The 21,167-nt window shown below is 31.8% G+C and overlaps 1 protein-coding gene across 2 annotated transcripts in view; it reads left to right on the forward strand.

Annotated features, from left to right (window-relative positions):
* Positions 1-21,167, forward strand: part of LOC108912164 (uncharacterized protein DDB_G0284459) — a 55,714-nt gene that overhangs the window by 12,361 nt on the left and 22,186 nt on the right. Inside the window, exons 3-4 of one of the 2 annotated variants that reach the window (XM_018717334.1) lie at positions 5,751-6,000; positions 20,304-20,540. In XM_018717334.1, coding sequence (XP_018572850.1) covers positions 5,751-6,000; positions 20,304-20,540 — 487 coding nt within the window. Of the gene's footprint in view, positions 1-5,750; positions 6,001-19,498; positions 19,887-20,303; positions 20,541-21,167 lie in introns of those variants that run through there. The other variant, XM_018717337.2, reaches the window with a different exon arrangement.

Consider the following 21,167-nt stretch of genomic DNA (forward strand, 5'->3'; position numbering starts at 1 on the left):
TTTTCAAATCGTCTGCGTAGAGTAAAAATTTACAAAATTTGAAACAATGACGGATATCGATGATATATATTAAAAATAGTAAAGGTCCCAAATGTGACCCCTGAGGAACACCTGACATTGCAACGTAGGGGGGAGATTTGTAACCACTAATAGTTACCAATTGCGACCTGTTGAAAACATAAGAGGTAAGCCATCTCAGTAGGTTACCTTGTACACCAATTTCAGATAATTTAGATATAAGTATATTATGATTAATTTTATCGAATGCTTTGCTAAAATCGGTATACACGGCATCCACCCGAGTCTAGCTATCCATAGCACCTGTAATATATTGGGAGTATATTACTAAATTGGATTCAATAGATCTATGTGGAAAGAATCCATGTTGCTCAATAATTATAGACGATTTAAACGCGCTAAGTAAATGCTTATAACATATACGTTCAAAAATTTTACTAAGAATATTTAATTTACTAATTGGCCGATAGTTGGAAACTTCGTTTTTATCACTTTTTTTGTAAATAGGAATCACAAAAGCTTGCTTCCATGTGTCAGGAAAATCTCCTTCTTCAAGATACTTATTATATAACAAAGTGAGAGGGTTACAAAGGGAATCTGCACATTTTTTCCCCTTTGTTTTCGTCCAGTTCAATTAAAGTATTTAATACTTCGTCTTTCGTTACAATTACATTGTTAATATTAATGATATTATTGAAATTATTGAATTTAATAGGACACTGGTCATACGGTTCATAGACACTTTGAAAAAAATTGGCAAAATGCGTACAAATGTCACACCATTGAAAATAAAATTATCGCCAGCCATGTTTAATAGAATTAGGAAAAGAACCACGACTTTTTTGAGAAGAAGCATACTGCCAAAAATTTTTAGTGTTTTAGGTATCGCATCTTCTAAAGATTTTATATAATTAAAATAATCTTTACGTATAAGTTTCTTAGACCTATGCCTTAAAGTACAGAACAATCTATAATCAGATTCATTTCTATGTTTTCTATTTTTTATGAAATTTTATTTTTTCTTTAATAACATTAATAGTATTGTTTAAAAAGTAGAAAGGAAACTTCTTATTTACAGTTTTCTTAGGAACATAATTAGTTATAACATTGGCGCATATTTCACATCAAATTAAATATGACGAATGATTGTTAATGCCTTTATTTTAGTCCAGTCTCTGAAGGCGAAAATAAAGTAAGCTCCCAATTTTTTCGGATAACATGGATTTTCCTGAAAATTTGCATACAAACTCATCTGACCCCGCGCTTCAAAAGTTATATTGTCTAGATGTGTGCTTTTTTCTATTTGGGGGTGAAAACTACCCTTGTACGAAAAAAATGCGAAAATTGCAGATTTACGTATTTTAAAGATTCAATTCATGTTCAAATATGTTGGATAAAGTTCCTTTCATGTTTTTTAATATAAAAAAAATAAAAATTTAATTACTTTTCAACCATTAAAAATCCTTAAAAACCATCAATGGCAAAAAAAAGTTTCATTTCTTTTGTTATTCATTAGAAAGCTTACGACTCATTACAAAATTGCAACCCTTAAAAACCATCCGTTATAATAAAATAAAATATTGAAAGCTTGAGATGTTTTAATGGTATGCATATGTTGAATTATAAACTTTTTATTGGTTTGCAAATGATCTATGATATATTGCAACTTTTCAGCCACCCAAAAAACCCTTATGGAAGACCTACCCCTCATAAAAATCCCTTATAGAAAAATTTACTAAAAATTATATGTGAGCCCTTCGTTTTTTAGATTTGTAAGCTAAAAGGGCTCAGGAAAGGCAGTCTTGGAGCTTAGTTTTGAGCTTCTAGATCATAACTCAGTCAAATTTTGTTCTACAAAAATTAAAAAAAAAGCAAATTGTTCGGTAAGAAAAAACCTACAATTTCTTATTCCATTTATTTATAACTTTGTTAGTTTTTAAAACATTTTGAAAAAAGGCGATTTTTTAAAAAATTGAAAATTTTTATTCAAAAGTAAATGAAATTTTTTTTTAAATTTAGGCTTCTAAAATTGTTCAAATTCCCAGAATCTACTGTTAATACATAAATAAAATAAATTGCAGAAGGAATACGTTTAATTTTTTTTCCGTCAAGTCATTAATTTTAATACCGATTTTTTTTATTTATATCGATCACTTTATTTTGATTCATTAGTTTTCATGCTAACGACTTCAGAATCAGAATAATTTTCCACAATTTCTTCTCAAAATAATTAATGAAAACTCAGGAAAACCATATTGCAGAACTTGTATAAAATTATACAGGGTGTTCCTAAATATCATGCACATAAGGGAGGGGGCAATTCTTTGGCTTATTTCACGGCAAAAAATTCATATGAACGTAGGTCCGCAAGCGTTTCGTTACCGATCTGCCGGTTGTTGAAATTTCAAGATTTTTTTTTAGTTTTTTTCTGTATACTTTTGAGATATTTAGCTCAAATTTGGAATGTAGGTCACACTTACATCATTGAGCATGACAAATGGTTGTGAGATTCCACAGGGTGATATTTTTTCGCGGCCTACTGGGCCATTTTAAGAATTTCAATTTCATCTTAACGAATTCTACACAAAATCGTTTTTTATTTTTTTTCTCGATAACGGTCGCAGATACGAAAAAAACATAAGAGGCCAAAGTTTCTTAACAAAAACAGAAAAATCAACTTGTATTTTAGAATCTACCAGCGGCCCACCGCACAAAAGTTTAGAGCAAGAAAAAGGGACATGACCCCAGAAAAATATCACCCTGTAGAAACTCACAACCATTTGGTACGCCCAATGATGTAAGCCCTACAGCGATACCTATATTCCAAATTTGAGCTAAATATCTCAAAAACTATAGAAGCTATAGAGAAAAACCTAAAAAAATCTTGAAATTTCAACACCCTGTAGATCGATAACGAAGCGTTTGCAGATCTATGTTTATATGAATGTTTAGGCGTGAAGTAAGCCAAAGAATTACCCCTTCTCTTATTGCAAGTTTAGAATCTACCAGCGGCCCACCGCACAAAAGTTTAGAGGAAGAAAAGGGGACATGACCCCAGGAAAAATATCACCCTGTAGAAACTCACAACCGTTTGGTACGCCCAATGATGTAAGCCCTACAGCGGTACCTATATTCCAAACTTGAGCTAAATATCTCAAAAACTAGACTGAGCGCTTTCGCATAGAACCAGAGCAGTACGAAATTATTTAAATAATAGGTTTGATTTGTGGATTGGTAATGGAGGAAATATTCAATGGCCTTCAAATAGCCCAAACCTTACACCCTTGGACAGTTTTCTGAGGGGTTACTTAAAAAACGAGGTTTATAAGGAAAACTAGTGTAAACTTAGATGAACTAAGATATAAAGTTGATCAATGTATACAAAATTTAAGTGCATTTAATTCCCATTTCATACTAAATGCTGAAACTGAATGAGGATTATCCGAAGTGCATCAATAATAATGGCGTCCACATTGAGCGAGCATCTGTGACCATTTGTGTTTTAGTTTTTTTTATTAATTAGGTATTAAATAAAACTCTGTTAAAGTTAAGGCTTGTTAAAGTTAAGAATGATTTTTATTATTATCATAAAAAAACGGATAACTTCAAATTTTTCGTTCTCACTAATAGTACATTATACTATAAGGGAGAGAAATGCGTTATTTTGGCAGAGGTGCAATTTGAAGCCCGAGAGCTACAATGCACCGAGGACAAAATAGCATCTCTCCCGAATGGTATATACTATTTTTTCCACGGTCTCATTAACTTAAAAACACATGTTTTTTCATTATGAAGTAAGTAGCACCAGAATTATTGTATTCGGATTTGAGCATTTATTTAGTAGTCGTTGAGTTATTGTCATAACTACAAAATAAACAAACAAAAAGAATTGTCAAATTAAGGTGCTAGTTTGGTTTAGTTTAAAGTTTGTTTAGTGCACAATGAATAATTGTGAGTCGGAAGAGATTGTGGAGGCTGCAAATATTGCAATAAGCAATTTGCTGCCTACGAAGTCAAGATCTTTATACGATATAGCCTACAATCGGTTCAAAAAGTGGTGCGCCGAGAAAAATGTTCAAGTATACAGCGAGAATGTTTTGTTGGCATACTTCAGTGAAAATGCAAAGAATTACAAGTCTTCCACATTATGGGCGCAATATTCTATGGTTAAGTCATGCTTGATAATTTACGACAACATAGATATAAGCAAATTCCCCAAGCTGATCGCATTTTTGAAAAGAACCGGTGACGGATATCAAGCGAAAAAATCGAAAATATTGACAAAGGGTGAAATCGACCGTTTTCTATCAAGTGCAGATGACAAAGAATTCTTAATGATTAAGGTAAGATTACTTTTGTTGTTAGGTATTTCAATTATTAAGTATTTTGATTTTTTATAGGTTGGATTAATTCTGGGGATTGCCGGAGCTTGTCGAACTGATGAACTAGTCAATTTAACTGTAGATGATATTGAGGATGTAGGCTCTTCCTTGATTGTAAAAATTCCAAACACTAAGACAAAGATTCCACGAACCTTTGTGGTTACCGATGTGGGAAATATGCTTGAATTGTTTCGAAAATACCTGTCCCTTCGTCCTCCCCACGTCAAGCATAAGCGCCTTTTTTTGTACTACAAAGCAGGAAAATGTAGTTCGCAGCCAGTTGGCAAGAATACCATGGGAAAAATTCCGAGTGTAGTAGCTTCGTATTTAAAATTACCTGATGCTGCATGTTATACTGGTCACTGCTTACGAAGATCTTCAGCGACATTACTGGCAGATGCTGGTGTGGATATCACGACAATAAAGCGTCATGCTGGTTGGAAATCAACGACAGTCGCTGAGGGTTATGTCGAGAACTCCATTGAAAATAAGACCAAAATTGCTAATCAGGTTTTAGTAGGTACCACTACTAGCGCAATCACAAAAACTGTAAATGTAAGCGAAAGTAATATTCCTTCTAATATTAATTTTGAAAATTGTACAAATGTAACATTTAATTTAAATGTCAATAAATAATTTCAATGTTATCTTTTTTTTTGCATGAAAAACGTTCTCCATAATGTAAACTCCCTTGGGAGCATTATACTCCCTTGGGAATAATCGACTATTTCTGTTTTAATTTTGATGTCATAGAAACTGATTTCTACTCCCGACCGTGGAAAAACATTATTTATTTGTTAAAATAAGGAAATTTTTAAAGGAAATAAATTAATGATGATGAATAAACTTCTGTCAAAGTCATTTGTTTGTTCCGGATGCCTCGTCCATAGCCACTGCGATCCTTCAGACATAAATTTTACTCCTGTTTTTTTTTTCAAAAATAGTTTTAAACTGAAATATGTCGAAAAGTCCTGAACCAAACAGTAACATATATATTTTTGAAAATAGAAAAATTTAACGAAGCTAAGTATGCACTAATATATAGGGTGTTCCATTAAAAAAAATCTTTAACTTAGTGATTTCCATTATTCAATTGTTTTTTTTTTCTAATACTGCATTATAAAAATCCATAAGAAAGTTAAAACTTTTGTACTAAAAACTTTTTTGTAACTTCAATAATAAACTCACGGTAAGTTGTTAGATTATAGTGACTAACCCTGTACATGATATTTATGAACACCCTATATAAAACTGTGCACGTTGGTTTCCGCGTGCAACCCTGGCCGATTTTATACAACCTGTGCTTCCACTGTTCTTCCGTGCCGTTATACGCCGCACTTTCCGTTTCAGGACCTCCTCATCGAGGCCGAGGAGACGGAGAGGATCGCGAGGGCGGCCAGCGCCGGCGGTTCGGAGCTGGTGCGCCACTGCAACCCGTCGGCGCGGCGGCACGGCCGCCACCGCCGGAAACCCAGCTCCATCTCCGAGAACATGATGCACGGAGGCAGCCTGGACAACCTCGCCAAGGAGGAGCTCTACGACACGTCCCACCACCTCCACCGGACGAGGAAGACGGTCAGCGCCAGGCAGAGGGAGGGCGGTAAGTCGAAAAAACGCCTGCGATTTGCAAAAACACAAATGGCCGTTTACGGTTTCTTAGCTACTCCGAAATGTCTTAAAAAGTGACGGAGTTATGGCAAAAATTGTAATTAAAAAAAATTGGCCCTTAATTTTTTAAGGGAGCACTTTGATACTGGAGCGTACTTGGTTGATTTATTTGTTTTGATACCAGGAATCTTTGGTTATATTTTTTACACGTAATTATAACTCACCTTATACATATACAGGGTGATTCTTAAGTAAGTTTCGATAGTAAAGTTGGTTCTAAGAGGAAAAGTTCCGATGAACGTATGTCTTAAGCCTAGTTTCCAAATTATAGTGTTAAATTTAAAAATATACAGGGTGTCCCAAAAGTGACGCCCGTCCTTGTGGGTTTTGATTGAGGGGACAAAAACAAATCGAAAATCAAGAGGGGAAAATTTTCCGATTGTTTTCCGTTGTTGAGTTATTCAAAAAAAATATTCAAAAATTATTAAATTTTTATGTAGTTCAAAGCTGTATTTGCTGCAGCTCTATGTTTTTAAATGAAAACTTACCATTGCCATTGCTGCATAACGTTCCGTTAGCAGTTAGACTAAATTATTGGTTTCAACACGATGGAGCTCCATCACATTATGGTTTACGAATATAAAATTATCTGAACGAAAACTTCCGAGACAGATGGATTGGAAGAGGTGTACCATGGCCTCCTGGATCACCAGATCTGAATCCCCTAGATTTTTCTTTTGGGGTTATTTAAAAGAAAAGATTTATAGTCCGTATATACGCTGCTGTCGCGTTAATAGACCAAGATATGCTACAAAGAGTTCATGCTTCTATGTTAAATCGTGATAATCTTTGTCTTGAAGGAGAAGGCAACTTATTTGAACACCTTTTGTAAAAACAATTTCTATTATTTAAGCACATTATGATTTTAGTTTATGTTTTATTATAAAAATGTTTTTCTCTAACCTTTTCAGGTTAAAATAATTCCTTAACACCCAGGTACAACCGACAATCGAAAACTATACTTATCTACTATTGGTTATAAATTATATGTCTTGGTTCCCATAAGCACAGACCTCAGTTTTGAGACAAAAAAAAATGGATTTTCACTTTTTTAGTTCTTTTAATACTTTTTTGAATAACTCAACAACGGAAAACAATCGGAATATTTTCCACTCTTGATTTTCAATTCGTTTTTGTCTCCTTAATCAAATCCTGGAAGGACTGGCTTCACTTCTGGGACACCCTGTATATATTTTTGCCTATACCAGAAAATATTATTTTTTGAATTTTGGGGAAATCTGGAAATTTTATGGAATTTTTTGAACAAAATTTGGTATATACCTACCCTGAAATAATTAAGAATAATATTCATTTTGACTTCTTAAATCAACACTGATGTTTTCACTTTTTATAGTCTAGTAAACTGATTTTTCTCATAAATTGATAGTTTCTTTTATTTACTTTTTATAATTGTATAATTATAGATTGGAACATCCTGTAATATAAATATTATTTTTTCAACCCACCAAGAAACCAGGGATATTTAATAAAAAAACACAAATATATATACAGATAGTCAATAAATAAGTGCGAAAACATGTTTCATATGTAACTTTTTTTCTTATTAATATCTTACCATTTATAATTCATTTTTAAGGGTCTTTTGTAATTTTTTCGTAAAATTAACGATTTCTAAGCATAAATTTATTTAAAATCAATTACATGGTATAATTGGCATAGGGTCGAAATTGTAATTTATCTATTATTATTATTATCTAACCTGTTCCATAATAATGGGCAGTGATTCATATCACACATAGTTCGCAAAAGTACCCTTCTAGATGTTCTAGGCAAATTTTGATCTTGTGAGATAGCAGGATGAATTTTTTTTATTGTCAGAAGCTCATTTTTAAAATACCGTCCAGCTTGAATTGCTCTCCATTTTTAAGAACACAAACCCAAAATCACTAATAAATTGATTACAATCACAATTAAATCAACGGAAAGATATCCGCGGACTTCTCCCACGCGTGCGCCTGTTATCCTGCGCCAACAGAATTGCCCGGAACCGAATAAACGCAACCCAATTGACGTCAGGCACGTACTTCTCTTTGTGTTGACTGCTAAAAATGATGAGCCGGATTAAAGATGAAATCACTGCCTATTATTTTGGGATCAGACTGTAGTAGCCGGCTATCAGGTTGACATTTTGGAGTGGTAACTTAATTGTTATAATTAATGGTATAATTGTATTAAATATGTGAAGAAACATTTAATAAAATTGCTGTTTGTTTTTAATAATTTGTAATAACTTGTTTGTCAACATATTTAATAAAATTATTGAATTAATTATAACAATTAAGTTGCCGTTACAAAATGTCAACGTGACAGATGCCCACTAGATAAATTACAGTTCGATAAAATTTCTACCCTATGCCAATCATGCCTGTAATTGATTTTAAATATTTTTTTACTCAGAAACCGTTAATTCTAATAAAATTACTAGTGACATTTTTTGTTTAGAATTAATTAGGCTATCTGAAATTAATTTTTAAATGGTAAGGTAGTAGGTAATAAGAAAAAAAGTTACGTATGAAACAAATCTTATGGGGTGGCTTTTTCTACCCCTTACAACCGTGGGGGAAAATCAACAAATTGTTTATTGAGTGCCTTGACCGTTGTCAAGATAAATGGCGTTTTGTGATGGAAAACATGAAAAAAGTGGCAACGTGTTTTGTGATGACAAGAACATATTGTCTGACGGCATCGACCGAGATGCCCTCTGAACGTCAACGACCTAAGCTCTATTAAACTTGTAGGCTAATGCAAGTATTGTAATTAACAGTCTTGTTCTAATGCAAGTACTCAATGGCCTAAAGGAAATTTTAAAATGTTTTGAACCTAATCGACTAGACAAAGCAATTAAGGTAATTGCTTGTAGTATAAATCATTCAAATGTTTCAACTGTCAAACTCCAAGTACATGGTGTAAAAGTGTTTAAATATCTTAAATTACTAAACAATGGGTAAAGTAGCTATTAACAATCTGATCTGGAGAACTGAAAACTGAAAACAATGAAAAACAATAATAATAAATGAATCATTAATGTAATTAATATTAAAAAGGCCATTTAACACCAATTATTAGCTCAAGACGGTAGTGCTTGTCCACGTATAGTTCTATCTGATTCAATGGAGACCCACAGCATACAAAATAGTCTGAATAATAACCCAATGTTTTGGTATAGGCCTGCATACAATATTTGTCAGTAAAATTTGTCGTTTCTGTATTTAAATACAGATCACCTGATCTGATCAGAATCACCTGATATATTAATTTCACGCCTATGACACGGAAGCAAACGCCGAAGTTGGAAACTGACCAATTGAGAAATGAAACTATACAGCGCCGGTCGTGTCACTTTTTGTACAAGATAAACAAAGATAGAAATGGACGCTTGTTATCAATGCGAAGTTGTAAGTGTGAACAGGGTGAACTATTGGTACACTACGCGAAATGAACAGCACATTACAATTTCCATATTCACTAGACATTTATGTCTACATTGAAAACGTCTGAAGCAAAATTCCATTGATATTGGCAAATTGAAGTTATGATTAATAGTTTTGGGGTAATTTCATATACAGGGTGTCCCACTAAGGTCGGCGAGGTACGATATTAGAGAAAGTATAGGCCCTAAAGCCCTAGAGCTTTGGGAAAAGATATGATTAATAAATCGACCAAGAGAAATCGCTGGAAATAGTTTTCAAGTTCGTAGCTCAGCCGCTAGGGGGCGCAATCGACATACCAAAACATATAGTTGAATTCAGCACAAAACATTGACGAATATATACTTCTGCAAAAAATTAAGGCAGCAAAAAAATTTTTTCGAATTTGTAGTGATTTTTCAGAATGCTGTATCTCAGTCAAAAATGATCGTATCAAGGTTTTAAAAAAAGCATTTTAAAGCGCCGAATGTCTAGTTTCCAGATTTCTTAATTCAAAATTTTTAGGAGCGACAGTCATCGCGAAATTCTAAGAAATAAGACTAAAAAAATTTGATTTCAATTTTTTGCGTTTTTTTTCTCGGTCCACGGGCTTAGAAAAATTTTTTACACAAAAATCATGATATGGACTTGATAGCCTGTTCATTCAGCTTTAATTTCTTTTTTAAAATTTTTCTCTACGTTAATTTGACCCGGAGATATTCGACTACGAATACAAAAACATCCTTTTGGCTTTAACCATCGATATCTCGGCAACTAATGATCAGACAAAAAATTGACGGGCAGTTTCGAAATCTCGAATAAACTCCTACAAGGCTATGTAGCGTTCCTGGAAGAAAAAAAAATGTCGTTCATCCTCGACATTAACATGAAAAAAGTGAAAAAAGTGACTTTTTGACTTGTTTTGCCAAGTCGACCGCATTTTTGCTAATATCGATGGAGAGTCTAATGCTTGTACGAATTTTTACACCTCGATGTACCCCCAAAAGCTCCGTAAATGGGCAGATCGATCTATCGAACGGTTTTTCTGGACCGCTTAATCAAAATTTCGGAAAAATTTAAAAGCGCAAAATTTACATTTCTGAGCACCCTGTAACGTTCGTAAAAATGAAAAATTTGATTTTTTTTCAGTTTCACAATTGGGCATTTTTTGCTCATTGAATTTGAAAAAAAAATTTAATTTTTGAAAAAAAAAACTAAATTTTTGAAAATTTTTTGAAAATTTACTCTTCTTTATTTTTTAACAACTCTAGATAAAAATATTGAGTCATTTTTGAAGCGATGTACTCTTTCCGTACCGTAATTTCCTTTATTTTGAATTAACGAAATTAATTAGAAAGAAAGTTTAGGATAATACGCACTCTTTTTTCGCAGATCGAGGACTGCGACTTTCTTGGGGGTATCAACTTTTAATCAATTTCGTTAATTCAAAATAAAGGAAATTACGATACGGAAAGAGTACATCGCTTCAAAAATGACTCAATATTTTTATCTTGAGTTGTTAAAAAATAAAGAAAAGTAAATTTTCAAAAAATTTTCAAAAATTAAAAAAAATTTTTTTTTCAAAAATTCAATTTTTTTTTTCAAATTCGATGAGAAAAAAATTTCCAATTGTGAAGGAATTGAAAAAAAATAAAATTTTGCTCCTTTAAATTTTTCTGAAATTTTGATAGATCGATCTGCCCATTTACGGTGCTTTTGGGGGTACATCGAGGTGTAAAAATTCGTACAAGCATTAGACTTTCCATCGATATTAGCAAAGATGCGGTCGACTTAGCAAAACAAGTCAAAAAGTCACTTTTTTTCACTTTTTTCAAGTTAATGTCGAGGATGAACGACATTTTTTTTCTTCCAGGAACGCTACATAGCCTTGTAGGAAATTTATTCGAGATTTCGAAACTGCCCGTCAATTTTCTGTCTGATCAGTTGCTGAGATATCGATGGTTAAAGCCAAAAGGATGCTTTTGTATTCGTAGTCGAATATTATCTCCGGGTCAAATTAACGTAGAGAAATAATTAAAAAAAGAAATTAAAGCTGAATGAACAGGCTATCAAGTCCATATCATGATTTTTGTGTAAAAAATTTTTCCAAGACCGTGGACCGAGAAAAAAACGCAAAAAATTGAAAAAAAAAAAATTTTAGTCTTATTTCTTAGAATTTCGCGATGACTGTCGCTCCTAAAAATGTTGAGCTAAGAAATCTGGAAACTAGACATTCGGCGCTTTAAAATGCTTTTTTTAAAACCTTGATACGATCATTTTTAACTGAGATACAGCATTCTGAAAAATCACTAAAAATTCGAAAAATTTTTTTGCTCCCTTAATTTTTTGCAGAAGTGTAGTATAAGTTTGAAATTTCTAACGAAAGTGTTGTTTATTTATTGGCGCTATTTATCCAAGTTTAGGTTGTTTCACGTTTTCTTAAAAGAGTGAAATAGCAGGATAAAACTTTTTATAGGTTAGTTTGAAGAGCATAAAAATAGCTACATTTTGACGCCAAAAAGAGCTCGATATCTTTTTTTTTTTGTTATCAAGTTAATCGCAAATTAGTGAGCAAAAATAAATAATTATAATGAAGTGGGTCAATAACCATCTTGAAAATAATAACCAAAACAATAACAAACAGATATTGACATTATGTAAGGAAAGAACAATTAAATTTTAACAAAAGTAAAAATGTTTATGAATGCTCGAAATGCATACCATTATTTTCAATACAGGAATTTAACTAAATAAAAATACGTTATCTTCGACTAATACAATCCTATAAACATGATTATTTATACATCAAAATTTATACAGCTGGGTTTTAGTTTAGCAATCGGCCAGCCATAAAAGCTTAGAGGAGTACAAATTTATATCCTGCAATGCCGACGTTGATGTACTAGAATTAATAACAGAAAAATAAATAGAAAACAACAGCAGTATGGTGCTCGAGTATTTGTAATATCGTGTCTGGGGACTGAAAGAGATAAAAGGACATAGCAGTCTTCCTATATCTGTAGCAATTCAGCTGAAAATATAAAATTGTTTAAGACGGTTCATTTTTGTTGGAGTTCCTTAGTCCCTATACAGAGTGTTTTCAAGGTACGTGCAGAAAATAATCGTTTTCGAGCTACAGGATTCCTAAAATTAAAAAATATCAATTTGCTGATATATTTTTAACAATTTTGATATGTTTTAGTTGTTCGTTTGTGGTTGCTCTTAATTTTCTGTCTCTACACATATTTTTTCATTTCCTTTAGCGGCAAAATTGATTTTCTTAACAAGTGTATTTTTTTAGTATAAGATATAATATATTGTATATTTTGACTTACAATACACTACTGGAAATAATTAAATTAAACAAGAAATTTTCACGAATTTTTTTAGTGATTTTCAACAGGTTGTATTACCAGTATTACCATTGGTTTTATAAGCTTCGCTACCAGAAAATCCTCACGCCATAGTAAAATCCCAGGTTCTACATCAGCTGATTGTCAATGTATTGGTGATTTTTTTATTGGGCCGCACTTTTTACCGGAAATCCTTACTGGTGATTCGTACCGACATTTTCTTGAAAACAGGAAAGCTAACTGAACAGCCTGAAGATGTTTCCATTGCACTCAGACAGCGAATTATAGTATAGAATTTTATTCTAAAAATCGTTAATAAACAATTTGAAAAAAGCAAAAAAATTTCGATTTTTTTATTTTTTTTTTTTACTTTTTTGCCTCTAGTTTTTTTTGAGTAAAGATAGGTATATGCATTGCTGCATAGAAAAAAAAGTAGATAACATTTCCTTTAAAATAAGAGATTGTAAAGTATTTTTGGATGAAAATTGACTGATATATGGCCGCTCAAACTTACAATTAGCCAATTTTTCGATTTTCCTCGCGTTTATCCTTATGCATACGTTTTAATTATCATTTTTTTGCAAAAAATAAAGAAAACAAGACGTTCAAGGATTTTCATCACATGACTTATTCGAAGGGTTATTAAAAATGAAAAAACGTGGGGTGCTATTAAATTAGAAGGTTGAAATTGAAGATAGGGTGAAAATGCATTTTAGCAGTTTTTTTAATATACCACAAAAACCAAGCAAAATTTCGGTATAGTTCATACGAAAAATTTTGTAGAGAATTGAATTTCCCATCGAAATGGCTTATTTAAAAAATTTAAAAGAAAAATTTTATGCAAAAAATGGTTAATAACAATTTTAAAAAAAGCAAAAAATAAGATTTTTTGATTTTATTTACTTTTTTGACTAGTTTTTTTGAGTAAAGATAGGTATAGGCATTGCTTCATAAAAAAAAAAATCTTCAAAATAAAGGTTGTAAAAGATTTTCGTCGCGTTTATCCTTATAATTTTTTATTAAGTAAAGAACCAATTTGTTGTAAAAATAAAAAGAATTATAATCATTATTATGTTAAAAACGACGAATATCTAAAAAATTTTGAACCGTTATAACTCAGTCAATATTAGTCCAAAAACTTTTGAAAACGCATCATTTTGAAGGGAATTTCATCTAGTTTTTTTGTACAGCAATTTTCTTTGCCTACTTGTACTAAAAAAATAGAGTCAAAAAAGTAAAAGAAAAAAATAAAAATATATTTTTTTTTTGCTTTTTTAAATTGTTTATTAACGATTTTTTTGCATAAAATTTTCCTTTTAAAGTTTTTAAATAAGCCATTTTTATGGGAAATTCAATTCTCAAAATATTTTTTCCTATGAACTATTGCGAAATTTTGTTTCGTTTTCGAGATACAATTAAAAAACTGAAAGGGGTGCATTTTCAACTCCAATTTCCACTTTAATAGCACTCCGCGGTTTGTTCATCTAAAATGACCCTTTGAACGATTCTTGCAAAAAAATTGCTTGAACGTCATAATTTTTTTTTTGGATATAATCAATAGCCTAATATTAAATGGACCATTCGCCAATAAGTGGATTGAACAAGCCGCTCCGGCTCAATAACTATATCGACCCTAGCAGCCTCCTAGATCGCCAAAATTGAATCCCATAAATTTGTTCTGTTTGGGTGTACTTCAGGGTATTGGTTTGCAAAATTCTTATTGTAAATAAAGAGCAATGTACTGTAATGAAGGACCCCCCAACATTTTCAAGGCTTTCGTGATTCAATAAATGAGAATCTAAAGCTAAAGTGATGTTTATTTTGCCTGAAGGCGGCCATTTCTAAGAACTAATACAAAAATGAAGAAAATGGATATGAAGAGCAACTTTGTTTGTAATACTATACAGGACGGTACATTTTTTGCGGAAAAAGGCATGGTACTGCGAAAGCTGCAAATTTTTTATTTTATACCTACCAAAACATACCAAATTTGTTAAAAATATCTCGAAAATGACCGCGTTTGAATATTTATTTAATCAAATTACCTTGATTTTGATTTTAACCATAGAAAACGCCCGTGGTTTTCTACACTTAGGTACATAGGAAGGACATTTTTTAAATAAATTGTATAATAGTGCATTTTTTCTTGAAATACGAATTATATTCTTACAAAAGGGATGACTGTGGACTGATCAATTTTACATGGTGAATCAAATCTTCAAACAAAAAAAATATGTATTATTTTTGTGTTGAATATTGTACAAATATCAGAAAACCTGACAACTAGTTAGAAATATACTTTTTAATGTGACGATGACAGCATAACCCAAAAAAACACAGTCACACGATCTTCCCATCATATCTAAATTATATATTTTTATAGTTCTGCGTAACACACCCCATTATCAAACAAAGTCGAATTTCAGGCGTGTTTTAATTCGATAGGTTAAAATTACTCGAATATCGATTTCAGTCCATGCCATTTAACATACCAACAAAAAACTATTCAGAAATTCCAGGGAGATAAGGGACCATTAAAATTATTTGTGGTCGCAGACTTGGATTCTGACGGATTGATAGTCGGTCTACCTGTTGCTAGCCAGACACATCTTTTGGTATGGTATGGATTGAACAAGTGCGAGTCAGTCGTACACCAAACACTAAAGGTGCATACAAACATTTTTTTCTATATTAAAATGTTATCTAAGGGCGGAAGGAATTCAAGGCAGATTGTGGAGTTTTTTTTAAGTAAATAAGTGTTATTTAGTATTTATTTTTTCTTTCTGCGTGACTGAAATACCTATTCAAATAAAAAAATAACTGAAAATGCTACAAATAAATATTACAGACTATGCAGTTTACTTCAAAATCTAAGAAAATATGAAAATTTAACAATCGTTTTTCTCGGAAATATGTAGATTGATTTAATAAGTGTGTACCTATGCATAAATATTAATTAAAAAAAGTCATAGGCGTAGAAGTTACGCTCACGAAAGGAATTCATCTCTCCCCACATCTATGACACTGACAATTGAAATGCAAAATTACTAGAATGGTGTAAGTAGGAATTACACTATAAAATTTTACGCATTGCTGAAATATTAAAAAAATGGATTAAAAAAAAATTGAGGCTCATATTACCAATGTCATCTGGTCGGTAGATGCAAAACGTAAGAGAGTATTACACACACTGCATATACAGGATGGGCCATTAGTGTGAGAAATAAAATAACTCCATTGTTACTCATAATACAGAAAAAAAGTTTATATAAAAGTTGTGCAGAATCAAGAAACCTAAACTATAAAATTAATTTGAAACATACAGGGCGATGAGTAAAGATGGGATACGCCATATATTACATTTTTTAAATGGAACACCCTATATATTTTTAAATATATGGATTTCCGAGAAAATTCTGTATATGGCAATATAAACAGTTTATCATTTTAGTGCGGGGTTGCCAAGTTATGTAGAAAATTTTTCGAATTTTGGAAAAAACATGACCTCGAAGAAGTTGTATTAACTTTCAGCTACNGTTTTTATTTTTTCATGATTCAGCATTGAAAAATACATACAGTTCTAAATTTTCACCCTTATACGATCAACCCCTGATTTTTAATCGCGATTTTTATATTATTTTGTTCCATCCACAGTTCCACAAGATGGCAAAACAACGTTTGCCGGGTCAGCTAGTTACACTATAAAATTTTACGTATTGCTGAAATATTAAAAAAATGGATTAAAAAAAATTGAGGCTCATATTACCAATTTCATTTGGTCGGTAGATGCAAAAACTTAGGAGAGGATTACACACACTGCATATACAGGGTGGGCCATTAGTGTGAGAAGTAAAATAACTCCTTTGTTACTCATAATACAGAAAAACGTTTATATAAAAGTTGTACAGAATCAAGAAACCTAAACTACAAAATTAATTTGAAACATACAGGGCGATGAGTAAAAACGGGACACGCCATATATTACATTTTTTAAATGGAACACCCTATATATTTTTAAATATATGGATTTCCGAGAAAATTCTGTATATGGCAATATAAATAGTTTATCATGTTAGTGCGGGGTTGCCAAGTTATGTAGAAAATTCTTCGAATTTTGGAAAAAACACGACCTCGAAGAAGTTGTATTAACTTTCAACTACTAACACTTGGAGCAAAAATTTTTGATAGAGTTATAGGCAAATGTTAGGCAAATACTCCTATATTAACTAATATCGATATTTTATTAGATCACACTAGAAAGTTTAAACTTAATTTGTTCCATTTGAAAAATTTTCAACCCTGTATTTTAATGTTCTATTGTTTTATTATTCTATTTTATTCACATATCGGTCCAGTTCAACTTTTATTAAGCATGTTCTATATCTAAAATTGTTAGTTTTTAAGATATAGCAACATTTCTGAAAAACTTAATTTTTATTATTTTATAGAATACCACAAATAAAAAGTATTAACTAATAAAATTAACTCAAAATGGAATGATAAATTATGAACTGACAAGTTGACACAATGTGGCAGTTCCAAAGCCAATTCGTGCCATGGAAAATAATAAAAATTAGGTTTTTCCAGATATGTTGCTATATTTTAAAAACTAACAACTTTAGGTGCAGAACATACTTAATAAAAGTTGAAGTGGACTAATATGTGAATAAAATAGAATAATAAAATACAGGGTGTTCCATATGAAAAATTTTAGAAAATTAAGTTTGAACTTTCTTACAATGATTGTATTATAAAAAATGCCCTGTATAAAATATCGATATTACCTAATATAGGAGTCCTTGCGTAACATTTGCCTATCACTCTGTCAAATATTTTTGCTCCAAATGTTAGTAGTTGGAAGTTAATACAACTTCTTCGAAATCCTGTTTTTTCCAAAATTCGAAGAATTTTCCACATAACTTGGCAACCTCGCACTAAAATGTTAAACTGTTTATATTGCCATATATAGAATTTTCTCAGAAATCCATATGTTTAAAAATATATAGGGTGTTCCATTTAAAAAATGTAATATTTGGCGTGTCCCGTTTTTACTCATCGCCCTGTGTGTTTCAAATTGATTTTGTCCTTTAGTTTTTTTAATTCTGTACAACTTTTATTATAAACTTGTTTTCTGTATTATAAATAACAAGGGAGTTATTTTACTTTCTCACACTAATGGCCCACCCTGTATAGTCCGTACGATATGTGTTAATATAGAATTCCAAGAAGACCTCTGCGTGACTTTCTTGGTATTAACCGCATTCGACACCCGTGGTAGAAAGACATTGGCAGAAAACAACAAATATTGTATGACACTATGCTAATGTTAGAACTAATTTCAGTAATTAATTAAGAACTTTTTAATCTTGCATAGTACCACACAGAAACCGCAACAATTTTTGTTGCAATTTGTGTATGATACCATGCAAGATTAAAAAGTTCTAAGTTAATTACTGAAATTAGTTCTAATTTTAGCATAGTGTCACACGACCCTAAGGGACTTTTAAAATTTCTTTACGAATTTCATGATCAAAAAAATTTGTGGGTCAGATGGACCCATACTATTCTCGGAGTTAGTTAAAGAAATAGGTATAAAAAATCAAAAAAGGTTTGAGCCTTATCTACTTTGCCAGCTATGGTATTTGGAATTAACTGGGCAGTACAAATTTCTAAATTGTTTCGCAGAACTGCATTGAAAGGGCTCTACCTGTTTTATTAGACATTTATTATTATTTTACCTGTTCAGTAAGTTGGTTTAAATCGTGAAATATTTAATACAGCTACAAATGTAACAAAAAGCTGAAGCTTAATTATTATTAGACGAGAATGCTTCAAAATAATTACTCAACTGCTCATAAATGAGTAGAAAATTGAAAAACAAGGCAAAAAATACAAGAAGTTGCTCCTCTGGATTTTTAGTTAAAAAAAGTATATTTTCACTCGGCTACCCCAAAAACCTCTCTTAAACCAAATTTTATTGAAATATTAAAAAGTGACTAAGAAAATAAAATAAACAATTGTTATGGAAGCAAAATTGTATTAAAGTAATTCGATGTAGGTATCAACTATTGTTTTCTAAACACCCCATATAATATAAAAATAAAAATATGTAGGTATACCTATTGTAGTGGAAATAATATATAAAATACATATAATAAACAACCTTAAAACGACATCTTCTGCAAAGGTAAGTTCATTTGAAAAAATGCATTTTTTATTATTAATTTAATTATTTTTATGCACTCCTCGTTTTCTAAAATATTAAATGATTATTCCCCCTTGCAGGGTACGCCAATGAGTTTAAATTCATTGTGATCGATGGACGTCTTTCCATTATATGTTTTTGTTTTTAAATAATTATCTAGTAATACATGATCTACACTATAAATAACAGCAATACGTTTTACCGCTTCAGTTATTTCCGGTATACCTACGATTTCCGTCTCCTTATTTCTATTCAAATTTATCTGTTGGTTGGTATATTTTGCCCTAGTTAAGCCCTAGCCATATGTTCTAGAATCTAGAATAGAATGGTCAAGTGAACCCAACGTTCGGATAGCTATTGGCCATGTAAATAGCCGATGTTTTTGTTTTCTGTTTGCTAATACTTTACGTGTTACTTTTGTCCTGGAACAAACAATGAAAATGTCCAAGGCCCAAGGCCAGCTCTGAACCTAATCGTGGCAGGCAGGCAACGGGCAGTTTTTGTGCAAGGAAAGCAGACAGGACATAACCTCAAATTTTTTGTATGATCGTCTGCAAATCCAAGTTGTTTCGATGGTGCCTTACGCGATTTGCACAATATAAAATGCTTTTATTGTGTTTGAAGTGTCGAACAACACTCCAACTTCGGTGTTATCGTAGTTTCGACTTGAAATTCGTGTGAAAAGTATATATTACAATTTCGATAAGTTTGTTACACAGCACAACAGGCGGAGCACTGAAAAATTAACGTTACCATTTTTTTTTTCTGGAAAATATCACGACCCCGACAAACATGGAAACTCTGAAGTCCTTAACCGGAAATTCGTTTCGATGTGAGTTGTCTTTTTTGTGATTCCCGTCCCGTCTGTTTTTGCCAAATCGATTTTTGTTGTCATGTCACCAAATCGGTTACATATATTTTATTTTTGCATCAAATTATGCAACCCAGTGCATTGTTTAAAATATACAAATCGGTTTTTCAATTATTTTAACAATTTGACGTACTCACGAGAAAATAGTGTAATGTAATTGTCAAAGCAACATAACCTACTTGAAATACACCCATATTTCTCAGATGTTTCATTTCATGGAGCACTAAGCGAACACAAGTTTTAATCATCCTTATTTGTTGATACAAGATAAAAATTGTACTGTAAAGGTGTTATCTGTTACATAAAGATATGAATAAGTAAAGATAATGAACGCAAACGGATGATTTGTACAGCTGTCCTCTCTCCTTTTTTTTGCAGGGAGTTTGCCCTGCGATGTCAACTCCAGTGTCATACCGGCCCGGGATTATCAATTCTTAGAGGAGGCCAGACGAAACAAGGCCATGAAGAACAAGGAGTACACCGCCATCGACATGGAATCCGAAAGCCTTCTAGAACATGACTCCCTCGCTCAGAACTATCAGGAGCAATCGTCACCCATCGAAATGGTGCTTCCAGGGGCCACCAAGTTCACCACGAAGGCCACGCTTCAGATCTGTAAGTATGCGTGCAAAATGTGAATGATCACCGATCAGTCCTCTCATCGTCAGGCATTTTTGTTCTTCGTTTTCGACTTTTTGCCGAAATACATGCAGTTAAAAATGTGTAGTGAATTTTGATGCAGCAATGATGATGTAATATTATGTAATTCAAATTCGAACTAATTCTCTTCATTTTAATTATGAATTTAGTAATACTTGAACCTTGTATTTTCAATTTATCTGATTTTTTATTCTGATCAAAGTAAAAGGTAAGTGCCTGGGTATATTGTGAAAATTTTTGTCGAAGGAACCAAAGAATGTAACAAACAAAAAAAAGTCGTATGTTTTTCATGTTGTAAACAAGCTTTTATCAGTTTCATGTAAATATTTTAAATTTTTTGGCAAATAATTAATTTAAGTGGATATTCTGGAAATTATGTGATGTTTTGTTGCACCAGGATCTTTGTTTTGAATAATTCTTGGGAAATGTACCAAAAGTATGTATTATTGAGTACAACTATGTTTAATAGTAAGTCTAAAAATATGTAACCAAATAATAATAATAGTAACGATAAGAAGATAATCCTTAACCACTTGTTTGAATATAAATGCACGTTGTGGTAAACCAATAGATAAAAAGTTA

This window comes from Anoplophora glabripennis, unplaced genomic scaffold, assembly GCF_000390285.2.
Source record: "Anoplophora glabripennis isolate ALB-LARVAE unplaced genomic scaffold, Agla_2.0 scaffold514, whole genome shotgun sequence".
Lineage (NCBI taxonomy): Eukaryota > Metazoa > Arthropoda > Insecta > Coleoptera > Cerambycidae > Anoplophora > Anoplophora glabripennis.